Source organism: Capra hircus, chromosome 14 (genome assembly GCF_001704415.2).
Source record: "Capra hircus breed San Clemente chromosome 14, ASM170441v1, whole genome shotgun sequence".
Taxonomy (NCBI): domain Eukaryota; kingdom Metazoa; phylum Chordata; class Mammalia; order Artiodactyla; family Bovidae; genus Capra; species Capra hircus.
Genome location: NC_030821.1, coordinates 54,994,075 through 55,012,301, shown reverse-complemented (window position 1 = coordinate 55,012,301; position 18,227 = coordinate 54,994,075). Strand labels below are relative to the sequence as shown.

At 37.8% G+C, this 18,227-nt stretch overlaps 1 protein-coding gene across 4 annotated transcripts in view; it reads right to left on the bottom strand.

Moving 5' to 3' along the window:
* The window catches only part of ASPH (aspartate beta-hydroxylase), a 190,054-nt gene that overhangs the window by 96,903 nt on the left and 74,924 nt on the right, over positions 1 to 18,227 (bottom strand). For all 4 annotated transcript variants that reach the window (XM_018058472.1, XM_018058470.1, XM_018058471.1 and 1 more), the window contains exons 9-14: positions 17,146 to 17,202; positions 16,609 to 16,662; positions 16,129 to 16,161; positions 12,647 to 12,685; positions 12,085 to 12,120; positions 10,757 to 10,801 (exon numbers count right to left, since the gene is read on the bottom strand). In XM_018058472.1, coding sequence (XP_017913961.1) covers positions 10,757 to 10,801; positions 12,085 to 12,120; positions 12,647 to 12,685; positions 16,129 to 16,161; positions 16,609 to 16,662; positions 17,146 to 17,202 — 264 coding nt within the window. The remainder of the gene's footprint in view (positions 1 to 10,756; positions 10,802 to 12,084; positions 12,121 to 12,646; positions 12,686 to 16,128; positions 16,162 to 16,608; positions 16,663 to 17,145; positions 17,203 to 18,227) is intronic.

Genomic DNA, 18,227 nt, shown 5'->3' with positions numbered 1-18,227 from the left:
TGATTTTAGTCACCAAAAGTGCTAGAATACCCTGAAATATTAGAAAGTATAAAATGAACTGATGTTGTTATGCAACAAAATAAAACAATATATACTCTAAAATAATGACAATACAGAGAAGAATTCTTCTGCATTTTATTGCACTCAAATAACATTAAACAGAAGATGTTTACATTATTTTTAGAAAATCCATTGATGTTTCCCAGCTTGGCATATATTTGTAAAGACAAGGCTCATCCATCAAGATATTTGGAATTAGAAAGTATCTGAATATGACCACAGCATAATGAATTCTCAGTGTCCAGAGTTCTAGAGATGATTATATACAAAAATCCAGCGAAATTTATCTTATGCATTTATCAATTCTATGTCACTCCTGTTTATCTAAAAAAATATGGCTTTATTAAAAAGTAGTGTTCTATAATTCACAATACGAAGTAAGAGCTTTATTAGATTTTTGAGTAGCAACTCTGTATTACCCAGATCACAGCTTCAGACAATTATTGCTCTTTTACTATGTATTACTTTGGGCTTCACTAACACTATGGTTCAGCATACCTTACTACACTGTAGTGATCTCTAATGATAAAAATATAAAATCTCTTTGATTTTAACCCTAAAAGCACACACAAAAAAATCGCTTTGTCTTAAAACAATGTGAACATGATCAAGAGCTCCCCTGACATGTAAATAAAACCACATCTTAGGTTTTTTTTTTTTTTAATAGCTCATGGTCCTTTCAAAATGAGAGTGTAGCTACCTCTTTCCTAAGAAATGAGCATTTTCATCACAGCAACCATTTCTGAGCCACACACCAGCCACATTAAAAACAGAAGAAACTCTCCAGCGTGGAAAGGAAAAGCCTCAAAAGCTGTGAAAGCACAGGGAACGTCTGGTTTCTGAGTACTTTTCACAAACCCTGCTTCATTCAGCCAGCGGCAATGTCTCCTTGATACACGGAGCAGGAATCAGTGTCGTACATGTTACTTTACCAGCCAAAGGAAGAACAACCTTTACATTAGGCACCACTAACTGTTATTTTCTAAGATTTAAACAAATACCAAGAGGACGACAGCTATTCTACAATCACCCCAATGTGCTGAAAAGCGTTTTTGCATAATATAACAGGTTGTTCCTTTCCTCTACATTCTAGCACAAATTTTAATTTCCTTTTTTTTTCTGAAAAATAAATTACCCACGATAATTTAAACTTTTTTTGAAATATTAATTTTTTTCTAATTAAGCTAAAAGCTGCAGGAATCTAAAATGTTGAGTTTTACCCTGAATACTTGAAGCTAATATAGGAATTTTTTAAATAAAGGTATCAGTGCAGATATATACAACTCAAATCTTCACAGCTAATGATGATCCCATCAGTGTTTTTCAGAGCCCTAAGACAAGGCACTCTTAGTGGCTTTAATTCATGTTTCACGCAATATACATAAGTCAGCTGACATAGTGTTAATTACTGATAAGATATATTAAAATCCTGCCATGACAAGTGCTGTTATCTCATGAATGATTATTAATTACTGTCTGAAAAACACATATATGCAGGTAAGACTAAAAGCTCCATCACAAAAGGGAAAAGAAAAATCCAGTGGACCCACTAAGGCTATCAGAAAAGGACATGCAGGAATGTAACAATACGTGTGATTTTTGTTTCTCAAAAAAAAAAAAAAAAAAAAAAAACCACTAAAATGCCAGTGGACTATGGTTCATTCAAAACATCTTTAGTGTTCATTCCCAAAGATCTTGGTCTGCTCAGAAATTACTTCACAAGATCTATCCCAGCCATCTTTTGGAGCGTATGGTTAAGCTGGTCCTCTTGTGGTAGGTAGTAGGGGCAGTCTTTCTGAAGCTTTAAGTATCTGCAAAAATAAGGGGAAATCTAAATTAAAGGACCAACTAGACACAGATTGCGAAACTGCTTTATTTTTATTCTACTTATAAAAAACCACCAATGGAAAGTAAATGTTTTATTTTTCTGTGTATTGTTGTTTTTAATGACAACTGGGTAAGAATGACTCACTGCTTAGAGTAGTTCTTGGGAGGATTACTTGCAAAGCTAAAAAAACCTGAGGTTCTTTAAAGCATTTGAGAATTACAGTTGAATTTAAGAATGTCAGTCTTTTGAGAAATAACATTCAATTTCTTTCTCACGGATGGCTAACAAACACATGAAAAGATGCTCAACATCACTCATTATTAGAGAAATGCAAATCAAAACCACAATGAGGTACCACTTCACACCAGTCAGAATGGCTGTGATCCAAAAATCTGCAAGCAATAAATGCTGGAGAGGGTGTGGAGAAAAGGGAACCCTCCTACACTGTTGGTGGGAATGCAAACTAGTACAGCCACTATGGAGAACAGTGTGGAGATTCCTTAAAAAATTGCAAATAGAACTACCTTATGACCCAGCAATCCCACTTCTGGGCATACACACTGAGGAAACCAGAATTGAAAGAGACACATGTACCCCAATGTTCATCGCAGCACTGTTTATAATAGCTAGGACATGGAAACAACCTAGATGTCCATCAGCAGATGAATGGATAAGAAAGCTGTGGTACATATACACAATGGAGTATTACTCAGCCGTTAAAAAGAATTCATTTGAATCAGTTCTGATGAGATGGATGAAACTGGAGCCGATTATACAGAGTGAAGTAAGCCAGAAAGAAAAACACCAATACAGTATACTAACACATATATATGGAATTTAGGAAGATGGCAATGACGACCCTGTATGCAAGACAGGGAAAGAGACACAGATGTGTATAATGGACTTTTGGACTCAGAGGGAGGGAGAGGGTGGGATGATTTGGGAGAATGACATTCTAACATGTATACTATCATGTAAGAATTGAATCGCCAGTCTATGTCTGATGCAGGATACAGCATGCTTGGAGCTGGTGCATGGGGATGACCCGGAGAGATGTTATGGGGAGGGAGGTGGGAGGGGGGTTCATGTTTGGGAACGCATGTAAGAATTAAGATTTTAAAATTTAAAAAATAAAAAAATAAATAAAATTTAAAAAAAAATAAATCAAACGGGCAACATTGCAACTTAAAAAAAAAATAAATAAAGTGAATAATGCAAAAAAAAAAAATAAAGTAGGTAAAGACCTAATAAAATTGTTAGGCATACTTTTATTTTAAACCACCTATTCTAAAAGCTTGTTATTAACAATAAATCTGTTTTATTAGAAATCTTTAAAAAAAAAAAAAAAAGAAATGCAACAGAGGGGGAAAAATCTAGTACGGTATTTGAAACATGAATATAGGGAGGATTTTTCAAGGAGCAACAAGATACTGTAAGCTGTAATTAAAATGCATTACTTATAATCTTATATCAATTTTTCGTGTTATGGATGATATAAATGGTTGATAAAAAAGTATATACTATTTTAAAAGAAGTAAAATCCATTCCAACTTTAAACAAACATTTTCTTATTCCAAACTTTAGTACCAAATTTATTTTACTATTACAGCTATGTTATGATTATGTTATAATCTATGTTACGATTAAAGTTAAAAAGGAGATTGTGCACACGAAGACCCAACCAAATTTTGATGTGACTTCTAAAACTGTATTATAGGCTTTCCTTCCCTCCCTCCTTCCTTCCCTATCTATTTATCTACATATGTGCATGTATGTATAACCAGAAATTTTTACATAAGCAGAATTATTTGGTGCTAATGAGAAGCAACTGGAAATTATAGGTATACTTTTATATATCCAACAGAAATGAATATTTCCACCAGAAGACATGTATAATGTGTAAGAGTGTTCATGGCAAATTTCTTCATAATAGACCAAAACTAGAAACATTCACTACAGCCATCAATGTATAGGATAGAATTTTTAAATGGAATACATTTACAGTCAATAATAATAATAAGACCAATGACTCTACATAGCAATATGGATGAAACAGCCATGATGGTGAGCAATGGAAACTGGTCACCAAGAAAGTGTATATATGTTTGCATGTGTTGACATGTGTTGACTTCTGTTTAATCAAATTCAAAGGCAGGCAAATCCATCCATGATGACAAAGTCAGAACACTAGTCATCTTTGGTGGGGTCATTACTGAGGGCAGAAAAGGGAAAGATTTTCCAGGGGCTGGAAGAACTCTGTATTGTGGGTACAAGAATATAAGACATATACAAGTTCATCAAACTATATCATCAACAGGTGAGTACTTCCCTGTGTATAAATTATACCACACCAGAAAGAGTTTAAAAAAAAAAAGTTCTCTTAGAGTTTTAACATTAGCTGGACTGTGAGGAATATGCATTTCTATAACCTGTGCAATGAAAATCCCTGGAGACTATGGGAACTTGTTTTAAAGTACAACATGAGTACTGATAAAAAGGCAAATAAACTAAAAGCTTAATCACGATTTTGAAAGACTCAAATCTATGCCCCGGAGTATCTGAATCAGGTTTCCACCTAGAAGTAGTAGTTGCCCAAGTTGCAAACCCAACACCTCCAGAGGCCAGTGGTCTCTGCACCTCTCCGTTCCTCCCACCTTCCTTATCTCCACTGAAGTTCCATCATTCATCCATTCAAGCCAGAAGCAAAGGAATCAAGCTAGACTTTTCCCGTTAACCAGCCCATCTCCCACCAGTCACCTGCACCCCCAAGGTCCTTGAATCCATCCTGCTCTGCACCTCTGCCACAATTCCCAGCTCCCACCACTTGCGCTTAGATGAACATATCTGCTCCCTGACTGGTCTCCACCTCCTCATGGGACTCTGTTCAAATATGGATAGGATCATGCAACTCCTAAGCTTGAAGTTTTTCAGCAACTTTCTTGCATTTTTAGTGAAAGTTGCTCAGTCATGTTCGACTCTTTGCAACCCCACGGACTGTAGCCCGCCAGGCTCCTCTATCCATGGAATTCTTCAGGCAAGAATACTGGAGTGAGTTAGTCATTCCCTTTTCCAGGGGATCTTCCTGACCCAGGGATTGAACTCGGGTCTCCTGTATTGCAGGCAGATTCTTTACTGTCTGAGCCACCAGGGAAGCCCTAGGCCCACATTCAAATTCTCAAACACCATTTATGCAACACTCTGAGAAATGCTGCCAGCCTGTCCCCTATGCCCCCTTAGCCGGGGCATGGCACACCGCCTTGAACCCTCTCCCCGCCACATGCTGGCTCCTTCACTTGGAGCAGCTCCTCCAGGCTCAGCTCCAGCATGACCTCCTGCTCTGCTCCCCTGGCCCCCACAGTTGGGTTGGTTCCCCCGCCTCTGGGTGCTGGCCTGGGTATCACTCTGAGAGGTTAATGATGCTGCATTGGCTTCTGTCCTCTGCAGCACACCCACAGGTCTGTAAATCGATACCAGACAGGGGCTGCATTGTTCACTGTATGTCTGGAGCAGAGCTGTACCATGCAGGTGTGTGTGCTTCAGTCATGTCCAACTCTTTTGCGACCCTATGGACTGTACCTGCCAGACTCCGCTGTCTGGCGATTCTCCAGGCAAGAATACTGGAGTGGGTTGCCATGCCCTCCTCCAGGGGATCTTCCCAACCAGGAGATTGAACCTAAGTCTTCTGTGTCTCAGGTAGATGGATTCTTTACCCACTGAGTCACCTGGAAGGCCTGAGCCTGTACCATAGGAGCTGTTCAATATGTATTTCTTGAATAAATGAAAGATCAAATCACTAACAATAATATGCATATTAGGCTCTTACTGCCATAAGCTAAGACCTTTGGAGCTGCCAGCCTGGTTGTGGGTCTTATTGATCCAATTAGAAAACACTTGATGACAAGGGGCGCATGAGTGACAGCTCTGGACAGAGGCGACAGTGAAATCAGCCCCCCTGAGAGAATATTCAAATGTGGATGAGTTACAAATGTCATCTCCATCTTCAGAGAGAAAAGAGCAGCAGATTCAGCCAGAAACATTGATGTTCACACATCTTCATTTCAGATAGCACAATTATCATCACAAAATGTAACATAAACATTTTTCCCGGCATTGTTGTTGTTCAGTTATGCAGCTATGTCTGTCTCACTGTGGCCCCACGGACTGCAGCATGCCAGGCTTCCTTCTCCTTCATCATCTCCCAGAATTTGCTCAAACTCATGTCCATTGAGTCAGTAATGCCATCCAACCATTTCATCCTCTGTTGCCCCCTTCACCTTCTGCCCTCCATCTTTTCCAGCATCATGGTCTTTTCCACGGCATGACAGAAAAATTGTTAAAGGAACCAATTAGTCAAATGGTCTTAAAGTATTGTATGGCAGGGAATATTACACTGGCGAATTTCCTAAGTGATTTGTTCGTAAGTCATTCAATTTGTGCTACGTATAATTTTTTTTTAATATTTTTTTTTCTTTATGTGGATCATTTTAAAAGTCTTTATTGAATTTTGTTACAATAGTTTTTGTTTTATATTCTGTTTTTTTGGCTCTGTATATGTGAGATCTTAGCTCCCCAACCAGGTATCAAACCCACACCCCTTGCATTGGAAGATGAAGTCTTAAGCACTGGACCACCAGGGAACTCCCCACGCTATGTACAGTTATGCTGTCAGATTGCTAGAAATAGGCTGTGTGGTATCAAGTAAAAACATGACTTTGAGGACAAGGTGAAAACCCACTAAGGAAGCAGAGGTTCCCAAATCAATTTTTTTAATGTGATATTAAAAATGACTGACTTCTAACATGATCAATTTTTCAGATTGACTTTTTACTTCCTTTCCAAAAGGATGCCAGCAAAGCACTTATGAATTTTGGACTCAGAGGGAGAGGGAGAGGGTGGGATGATTTGGGAGAATGGGAATTCTAACATGTATACTGTCATGTAAGAATTGAATTGCCAGTCCATGTCTGACGTAGGGTGCAGCTTGCTTGGGGCTGGTGCATGGGGATGACCCAGAGAGATGTTGTGGGGAGGGAGGTGGGAGGGGGGTTCATATTTGGGAACGCATGTAAGAATTAAAGATTTTAAAATTTAAAAAAAAATAAAAAATTAAAAAAAAAAAATAAAAGCTCTGTTATAAAACTAAAAAAAAAAAAAAATTTGATTTTAAAAGTTACTGCATAATTAATATTTTCTTTCTTATTCCTGAAGCAGGAGAATAAAGTTTTGTGTTTTGGTGACAAAAAAAAAAAAAAAAAAGAATTTATCAATATAAACAAAAGATGGAAAAATTTAAGCTATTAGACAGCTTACTTTTCCACAATGAATCATAATTAATCTTCAACATTTCTGAGTTTTTTTTTTCAGTTTTTACTCTATTTATTTAAGTATAGTTGACTTATAATGTTGTGTTAATTTCTGCTGTACAGCAAAGTGATTCGATTATACATATTTCCACATTATTTTTTAAATGTTATTTTCCATTATGGTTTATCATAGGATACTGAATACAGTACCTTGTGCTAAACAGTAGGACTTTGTTGTTTATCCATTCTGTATAGAACAACTTACATCTGCCAACCTCAGTCTCTCACCCCTCCCATCCCCTAACCCTGTTCCCCTTAGCAACTGCAAGTCTGTTCTCTATGTCCATGAGTCTGTTTCTGTTTTGTAGATAGATTCCTTTATGTCATATTTTACATCTATTTATTTTTGGTTGCACTGGGTCTTTGTTGATGCAAGCCGGCTTTCTCTAGTTGCAGTGAGCAAGGGCTACTCTTCATTGCGGTGGCTTCTGTTGTTGTGGAGGACAGACTCTGGGCATTTGGCCTTCAGCAGTTGTAGCAAGAAGGCTCAGGAGTTGCAGTGTGCAGCTCTAGGCTGTGAGAGCTTCAGTAGTTGTGATACATGGGCTTAGTTGCTCCGAGGCAGGTGGAATCTTCCCAGGAGTCTTAAGTGAAAGGCTAATGCATATTAAGACAAAGACGCCTAAGGATACACTATCTCTACCACATCAAAACAGCTCTCATAACTCATCTGTTCTTAGGTCTTCATTTCTATGAAATCCTCTAGAGCACAGAAGCTGAGAGTGTGAACTCTTGGAGCCAGAACACAAGAATCAAACTCAGTTCTAGCATTTATCATTTCTGTGATTTCAGGCAGGTTCCTCTGCCTTGCTATGCCTCAGTTTTCTCATCTGTAAAATGGAGATATGAGCATTTCACCTCTTGGGCCACTGGAAATACTAAGGGAGTTAATTCATGCGTGTGTCAAGAAGTGCATGACAGACATGATGCTTAACCAAAGTCAGCACTCTCCATCCCCTGGTGGGCAGCCAGATACAACAGTAAATCAAGGCAATTCCTGCCCCATGGGATTATCCCAACAATATTATTATGAAATTTAATTTGCTACATTAAGACTGTGTAGCCTAGTCTTAGAAAGATCAGAGAAGGCATAGTAATCAGCGACTGGATTCTGAAGGCCAGGAGAAAGTGAACCGATTTCCAGCATTGTGCAGAGAGCCTCAATCTGAGTTTTCCACTGATTAAAGAATTTTAAAGATTAAAAGGTATTAAGGTAACAGGCCCCACAACAATTGTCACAGTTTCTGCATCACATATGTCACTCAACACTATTGCAAAAGCAGTCACCTTACTGTACAAAATAGCAACTAATTCATGAATATTATTCTTTTATAAGACTGAATAATTAAATGATGCAACATAAAGTAAGACGAAGAAAATAACAAGAAATAAGCAAACCCAGTACAATCATTACAAGTAACTACTGCTAACTCTCCGCCTCACATCCTCCTTGGTAAAGGACAAACTATAGCGCGCAGTGCATCACTCAAATTTTTATGACACCAAATGACAAGTGACAAGTTCTGGAGCAGGTCTGTCAGAATTCAGCTTCTCTTGATCCACCTCAAATATCAACCTAAAGTGAAGGAAAGTGAAAGTGAAAGTCGCTCAGTCGTGTCCGACTCTTTGCGACCCTATGGGCTATTCAGTCCAAGGAGTTCTCCAGGCTAGAGTACTGGAGTGGGTAGCCTTTCCCTTTCTCCAGGGGACCTTCCCAACCCAGGGATCAAACCCAGGTATCTGCATTGCGGGCAGATTTTTTACCAGCTGAGCCACCAGGGAAGCCCCAATATCAACCTAATTAATTAGTAAATAGTAACAGCCACAGCCTCCACTCACTGGGATCTCATTATGTGCCAGAAAGGATACATATAAATCAAATCTTCATTTTCATTTGCTTCAGCTGTTAAACATCTTATTAAAAAAAGCACCTTATTCCAGCCCCCAGTCCCCTCACCCCTACAACCACTCCTCAGTATTTAATAATTATGTTCTAAGGAAATTTGGGGGCTCATTTATAAAACACCACAACAGAAGCACAGAGCTTTTTGGTCAGAAAATAATATTATATTTCATACCTTCATTAAAGTCAGGTTGATATTAAGAAAAGTATCAACCATAACTAGAAAAAAGTGCTGTAGACACTGGTTATTTTTAGGAAAACATAAAATAACTTCCTTTAAAGGAATGGAGAGTAAGCAAAATGCAAATTCAGTAACCTGCTCTGCATTCTCAGGTAAGAAACAAGGCACACTGGCGTACTGCTCAGTAACACAGAGGAAGTTACAGACGCAGGATGGAAACACCAGCTTTCCCGACTCTGCGCACCTTTCCTAAACACAAAATACACACATATGGCCAGAAGTTATCCTGTCAAAGATCAGTTTCTCCATGGATTTTGTTTCTCATTCACGTTATAATGCCAACAACGCAGTTCCTTCAGTATTCATACATATTATAAATGTACAACGTACAACAACTATCAAAACTTAGAACTACCCAACCATTAAATAAGCAAATATGAGCTGTGGTATAACTAAAAATAGTCCTTGATTAGAAAAGGCTTTTCCCCCTTGAAACTGAGTATTTCGACAAATTTTGGCAGGCACAATTATTTCTACCAAAATCAATACTTCTAGTGCACATCATCACTACAAAATTCACATGAAGCATAAAATGAAAAATACGAGTAAAAATTGAACCAATAAATAACATGGAAACAAAAAAAAGGAACTAAAACACAGAAACAAGAGGAAATACATTTGAGAAAGAGATGTTGCAGAATCCTCACTTAATAAAATATTTTTTTCCCACTTAGAGAATAAGATGTTTATATGTTAATTTCTGATTATAGGAATAGTTACTGTCTTCTCTAAAAGGCATTTGAAAGCACAGGCTTTGATTGAAATGCTGTCCCCATTCTTTAAACTCGATGATGATGAGAGGGATGTGTTAGGGAAGGGAGGGAAAAGCAGAGTGATGGGTGTAACACAGTGGGCTGGCAGGAAGGACTCCAGGGCACTCACTCACAAGTCCCAGATAGCCTGGACCATGTGGGGTGCAAGGATGCTTTTAGGGAAGATGGGCAGTGTGGGTCAGGGGAGGACCAATGTCACTAATTCATGCACTGTTCAATTTTCATCTGAAGGCAAGTCTGCCTCCACAACCTCCATCAGATAGCCTGTCAATCAAAACAAGGGAAAAAGCCCACAACCTAACTTCTACTACTATCACCATCTATGATAGCAAAAATCATACAGTGTTTTCATCATGAACACTCCTCAAATTCTACCTCAACCAGTAAGTACTAGACTCTGTCTGATGTGTATTCCCCATTACTTTGGCTCAACTGGCCTAAACACACAAAATTTTCCTTTTAAATTTAGGATAGGTATAATTAATCCTCTTCTCTCAGCAATTCTACTCTCCTTAGAATTTTTTGCATACAGCATCTTTTAAATGAAACAAAAAAGAAAAAGGAAATACTTGTAACGAAATGCCATACCTGGTGGTACTTCTTGCTGTTCCTCTGCAGGGGGCATGTGCAGTTCTGAAATAATAAATAAATAATAAAATAAATTTAAAAAATACTCCATTACAGATTGCTGTCCAGCGTTTAAAGACTACAGATCTTTAAGTTGGCATGATTATTTTTACAGACTGTTTGGGGGTTTGATTGTAATTTATTATAAAGCATTAGGGTTTTGCACCAACATAATAAAGAAAAATGAGCTACAACTTTGTAAAAGTTTGTATTTCTCAACTGTCCTGAACCACAGGCTTTAAAACATTATCTGCCTAACTGACTAACCTCAAAACTTACTGTCTGGCGAAGGAGATATGAACCAAAGCCCAAGTTTTCACCACAATTTTGCATCAGACTTGATAGGAAAGCTGTTGAAAGATATTTAAAGCATCTTGTTTCTTGTTAACAATACAAAAATTTAAATTCAAATAGAATCTTTAAAATGTATCACTATCCTTAATAAACTCGTTTTTGAAAAATAATGCTCAAGATAACTTATTCTAAAACTAGCCAAAAATATGGATATGAATTATAACATCTAGTCTTTTTTTGTAGACATCAACCTACTTGCAACTAAAGAAACTGTAAGCCTCACCACCCAATGGTATAATGATATATTGATCTTATTCACTCTATAAAATTACATCACATGTTAGTATCTTCATCCCTAACAACACAGTGAAAAAAAAAAAAAAAAACCACAGTGGGTGGGCAGGAAGTACCTTAACTGAGACACTATCAAGAAATAAAACTGTTATCTTTCCTTTTGTTCAAGATTTGTGTAACAGGCTTTGGTCAAAAAAAGAATATTTTATTAGTGTTTTCTAAAACTCAAAACATTTATGCAGCTATTTTAATCATTTTTCTTCTTGCATTAATTTGCTTCTACTTGTGAGAATGCTCAAAACAGTTGGAAATATTTTAGATAAAAGGAAAAAGAAGCATCATACGTATTCTCTCCAACTGAAAGGACACAACTTTCAACCACTTTTGCCCATGGATAACTCCTTCTCATGACACCACCTCCTCCTACTTAGGGCAGCCCTCCACACCCTAATATGATACTTTCTACTATACAATCCTGATTTCATTCCATCACTGCCTTTCTCATAATCTTTACTTTTTCCTCTCATTGGTCACTAGAGTGCCTGCCCCCAGTGAAACAGAATTCTCTCTTATTCACTCTCATCCTCCAAGCCCCTGAGCACTGTCAAGACAGCAAATAGTAAGTGTGTGATAAATGCTTGTTGAAGAAATGAAGATAACTTTTTATAAAAAGTAAACAGATTTCTACTAAATTAACTTACCTTCTAAAATTGTGTTTGAATTGTCTACAGCATGATCTAAAAAAAAAAAAAAATTAAGCACATCTTACATTAACTCATTTTCACAACTTCTTTAAATTAGTTTATTTGTTTGGAGACCTAAATTTGACTCTTTTTAGATTGGGGTTTCTTATAGAGAGATTCGTTAGAATATCAACTTTAATTTCTAAATTACAGTCAAAGAATACATCAATAGGCTGGGGATGTCTTTACTGGTCCAGTGTCTAAGGCTTTGCACTCTCAACACAGAGGGGCCCAGGGTTCAATCTCTGGTCAGGGAACTAGATCCCGCATGCTGCAACTAAGACCTGGTACAGTCAAAAAAAAATTTTTTTTTTAATCAACTGATTCTAAAAATAGGTTGGCATTATCTCTGCTGACATAAACCTTGCACCATAAACAGGATAAATACATCAACATGATCCAATTCCTTAGTGACTTAAGAATGTCTTGTATTTCTGACTACATCTATCTTTGTTCCGCAAGTTATACTCGTTTTAACAAATGGAAGGGGAGCTGACTTGCAGGAAGCTCAATACCTTACCTGAACTTTCTGTGCCTTCATTTTGCAATGGCTCGTACACTACAAAATACACAGAAAAAATACTCCTTTAGCCCAGTATCTCATTAAAACACAAGAGCGGCCATACAGTTCAAAGTCTTGTTTATTCTTGAACCACTGCGACTTCATTACTAGTAAATGGCAGTTTACAGAGTACAGTGGGAAAGAGTTTGGTTTTGGGGTGAAACAGGCCTAGATTCAAATTGCAGAGTAGCCTCTTCTAGCCAGAGGAACAATTATATATGCTTCCTTCTTGCAAAATGAACAAAATTAAAGTTCCTCCTCAATCACTTGTTAACAGGATCCCATACTTTGTTTACCCCTGGGTGGTGCTGAATTTCTCTTTTATCCTTTGTGACTATAGTGGAGGTTCTGAGTTACCCACAGCTCTGTCTGCTCTACACTCTGGATCCCAGACCTGGCAGGTTCTCTACTTCGCAGAGCAAGCAATGCTCAGATGTTCCACTTGGGGCAAACGGCCCTGCCTCCAGCCTGAGATGAGGGTTCAGCGGGCAGGTCTTAATCCACTACCTTAACCGCAGCCCAGGGCTCACCTCTCTCTGTTCCACTGCTTAGGCTCGTCTCTGCCACCATCTCCCCTCGTGTCCGGCTAGTTCATAGCTTCCCTAGTCAGCCTGATTCCTGCTTTTCCCATCTTCCAAAATGCCTCACATGTCCTCGTACCCTAAGAGCAAACTGTGTTATAGTCCTAGCACAGTTACAAATGTATTCCCCTTGATCATTTAATAAAGAAAAATATTGAGCATTTACTATCTTTTAGATATTATTCCCAGTGCTTGGGTAGAGTGAGGGACAGCTTTTAACAAATGCTTTTCTATCCTTCTGGTGATGTTTGGAAGACAAAGGAACAGTGAATACTCGCTCACTCTGTCATCCTGAACTGTGTCCCATTTTAATATGCTCTTCTATCAACTGAAAAACAAAGAAGCCTTTTCTTTTTGTTGCTGTTGTCATTTTTATTTCATTAGTTTATTTATTTTATATGTTTTCTTTTTTATTGAAGTATAGTTGATTTACAATGGCTCAGTTGCATAGCAAAGTCATTCAGTTATACATATATATGTGTGTTTGTGAGTGTATATATATTTTATATATATATATTTAGATTCTATTCCATTAAGATTGTTCTTGTCCTCTCTCTCCTCCATTTCACAATCTAATTTCTTCAGAGTCATTTGCACATGCTCTCTCCTCACTTCCTCTCCTCAACCCACTCCAGTCTGTCTTCCAGCACTGACCACATGCCTGAAAAGACTCCTCTAAGACTACCCATGAGCCCTCGTTTAACCCAGTGGACACTTCCTGCCTTTATTGAATTGGATCTCCTGGCAGCTCCTTCCCTAACAAATGCTCTCATCCTTGGACTCCAGAGCAACCATCCTCTCCTTTGATTCTCTCCTTTCTTCTTGATCTTCATCATTTCACCTTTTTCTTAGCAAGCATTAAAGGTTGCCTTTCATCAGAGTGCAGCCACAGTGCCTCCTCTCATCTAGCTCTCTCCCCTCTCTTTTAAACTACTTCAGTCTTTGGATTCAATCATGATGCATATTCCGAAGATTCTCAGACTCAGTTGGGAATAGACTTCTCTTCTATGATCCAAATACCAACCATCGGCTAATTTGATATCTCCCCTTGGATGGCTCGGCAGGCACTACCCGCATGGACAGACTGCTCATGACCTTCTGGCCCCAAACCCGTTTTCCAGTCCATCTGTCTTAGGAAAAAGCACTCCATCCACCAGGCACATAAGCACAAAAGTGGATGCAGTTCCCAATACCTCAGGTCATATTTTTACCTTATTAACATTTTAAATTATATTTACTACAATATTCTGCCTACGAAGATATCTTTACTTTCACAACATCTTACTTAGCATTTTATCTAATTTTATACTTCTTTTAAATTTGATTTTAAAATTCTCTATATCTAGCCTGCAATTTGCATTTGGAACATGTTCTTACAGGCATATTTGGAAAAACACAATAATGACTGGCAGAAATTAGAACACTATCTCAAATCCTACCTCGGCGTGCAATTTTTAAATTCCAAATTCCTCTTTTCTCCTTTAAATTCAAAATCAAAAAGAAAACCTAAATGCACTCATAGTGGCCAAGTTATTTAATTTATTTAAAAAAAAATTAGTCCCTAGAGATAGACTCTAGGATTCTTCTGATGGCATCCTTCACATCCCATTAGGACGTGGTAGGCTCAAATCTTCAAATCACATGTTTAATAAATTAGCATACTGGATCTACACATAGCTCTTCCTAATTTTCTTCACTTGAAATTCACCAGCTAACATGAGACCACAAGTTTTTTTTCGAAAGTAGAGACTTCATATTATTCATATTTGAGTGTCAAGCCCTAAAACCATCTAGCACATAGGAAGTCCTCCACGTCCAACTCAAGACCTACACATCTCTTCATCCTTCTTGTTTCACAGAAAGTTATTCTCAAATGGCTTCTTTCCTTCTATGGAGTCAGCTTTGAAGATATTGAAATAAGAAGGATCCACTGTTTGGCTCTATTCATTTCTTAGTCAAATGAACGTATGCAAAATTACTTACATTCTCTGAACCTTACTTCTCTCATCTGGGGAGTAGTGAAAACATAACCGACTTCAGGAAGTTTAATGAAAACAGCATGGGACGTGCTGGGGCAACAAGAGTAGCTGCAATTGCCTAAATCAGCATCTGATGCCAGAACTATTTTCTCTATACTGCTTTAAGCCCAGAATCGAGTTCTTCCATACCTTTCTCCATGGAGAGCAGTCATCTTCATTTAATGAAATTAATTTGCAGAAGCAACTAGAGCAGTTAAACTCTGACTAAAGTAGTCTTCACTTCCCTGATAGCTCTGTTGGTAAACAATCCTGCAATGCAGGAGACTCTGGTTCGATTCCTGGGTCAGAAAGATCCTCTGGAGAAGGGATAGGCTACCCACTCCAGTATTCTTGGGCTTCCCTTGTGGCTCAGCTGGTAAAGAACCATCTGCAATGCAGGAGACTTGGGTTTGATCCCTGGGCTGGGAACATCCCCTGGAGAAGGGAAAGGCTACCCACTCCAGTATTCTGACCTAGAGAAATCCATGGATACAGTCCATGGGGTTGCAAAGAGCTGGACACGACTGAGCAACTTTCATTTCACTTCACTTCAAAGCAGTCTTCAAGCACAGGACTTATATTTAACTTAAAAAGAGCCACAACTATAAAGCAATGAGATTAAATTTTCCTGAAAAATTTGTAACTGCTTCCTAAAGCAATGACAGAACCACTGGAATGGATAAACCATCTCCTGAAGTAAACTCTGAAAACCACCCATTGCTGGGCTGCTTTAAGTTATGGTATTTGTAGGTAAAAGTATCACGCTCCATACTTTACAGTCAAACTCTGAGTAGATTTTAAAAACAAGTAGGTAGCTTAACGTTAAGAAACATTTTCAAACCTTGTTCATCATAGTCTCGGTAGGTGACATCATCTGCAAAAAAGAGAATAAAACCAAAATGAGTATTACTTTAGTCATTACTTTTTAGTCATTTTAGCTAAAAAGCACAACTAAATCTCCAATATAGGATTCTGTTCCTTTACATATTTAATGACCACACAATCAGTGAGAAAGGCCTCTGCCCAAAAACAATGATAGGAAAGGACAGGTAAATTATTCTCATAAAAATTTCTCAAATTGGCATAAAGCAAGACATGCAGAAGAAATTAATATCCTGTTTTATTATGAGGTGGTGGTACATGAGCTGAAATATGAAAGCCTGGAAGTCTTTTTGAACAATCTATGCAAAGCAAAAAATCCTGTTTTAGGCGTAAAAATTATCTTTGACCCATCAAAAGAAAAATCCTCATGTTAACAGAGCATTGCAACCACAGAGCCAGAAGTAATGTTTAAAATCTAATGAAAACATTCTTCAAGTACCTGTTTCTTGGTACGTTCTTTCAGCATCATCTACTACTACTGGTTCACTGGAATCTAAAAAGAAAAAACATACACCTTTGTCAAACATGAAAGAACACGCACACTGCTAGACACTACTCTAAAATAGTTATAAATTAGCTCTAATTCTAAAAATTGTGTAAGACAGACATTATTATTATTTAATAAAATTTAAGCTGAATAACAGGCCACAATTTCCTCTCAAGTCACAAAGATAGGAAGGATCAGAATTAGAATTTTCACCACATCTGGCTCCACTGTATCATCCTGCCTCATTCATTCCCAAATATTCTTGCCAGTATTCTATTAATATTTATAAAATCCCAACAATGATCTGAAAAACATTTCCCCATTTCTCCATGTAATATTAAACTATATTCAGAAATTTGTATAATACCTGGGCAGGCAAAAATGACTCAAGTATTATAAAGAGACCTCTATTTTGAATCAGAGTGAATCATTAACCCTGGGTGGAAATGACCTTGGTCACTGCCTGAAACAGAAACATACATTACAGACCTGGATTTTCCTGCTCATATATCATGTCTTCCATATCTTGACTGTAGACTGGTGAAGCTATAAATTAGGAAACAATTAGGAAACGACAAATATGTCTCAGAAAAGGGTTATACTTGATATTTAAAACAGGAAAAGCACAATTTCCAGTGGAGACAGAAATCAAATCAAAATGATGCTCAGACGTACATTCATTCATGAAACAAACAGGTACTAACTTGTGCTAAATGCCAAATACAAAGATGAATAAGGAAGTTTCCATCATCAGTGTAACTGAACCACAAAATCATGGAGCTATATTTTCATTTAGTTAATGAAAATTCAATGACATTCACAGAACAAAAAATGAGGCAGAGACACAGAGCAGTGCAGGTGAGCCCTCCTCCCAGACACACAGCAGGCACCCGCCCAAGAGAGCCTGAGTGAGGACCCACATCCTAGCCCCTCACTTGGACTCAGCACCTGAGCACCCCCAGACTACAATGCAATTCTCATGCTCATAGACACCTGCTGTTGAAACGACATAGGTCCTAAATGCCAGCCAACAATATGACGTAGTCCCACAGAAAGAGGGGTCTATTCCAACCCTGGGAGAAACACTGGCCAGCACAGGCTTACTGGAAGACGGTATGTCCATCTCCAGCGTGGCCATACTTTCTGGGGACACATGATATGAGACAAGACACAACTCTGACCGTTCAATGACTTGGTAATTTAGGACTAAAAAACATGCAATTCTATAGCATCTTTTTTTTTTTTTCAATTATCTTCTTAAAAAAAATTTTTTTCTTTTTATTGAGGTATAGTAGGTTTATAATGTTGTGTTAATTTCTGCTATACGGCAAAGTAATTTAGTATACATATATATATAAATATATATTCCTATTTATACTTTTCCCACTATGGTTTATTATAAGGTATTAAATATAGTCCCCTGAGCTATTCAGCAGGACCTTGTTGTTTATCCATTCTATACACGGCAGTTTATATCTGCTAATCCCAAACTTCCACAGTACCTTTTGACTTAATAATTCCACTCCTGGGAATTTATCTTCAGGAAGAAGACTTCAAAAGCACAAAATTAT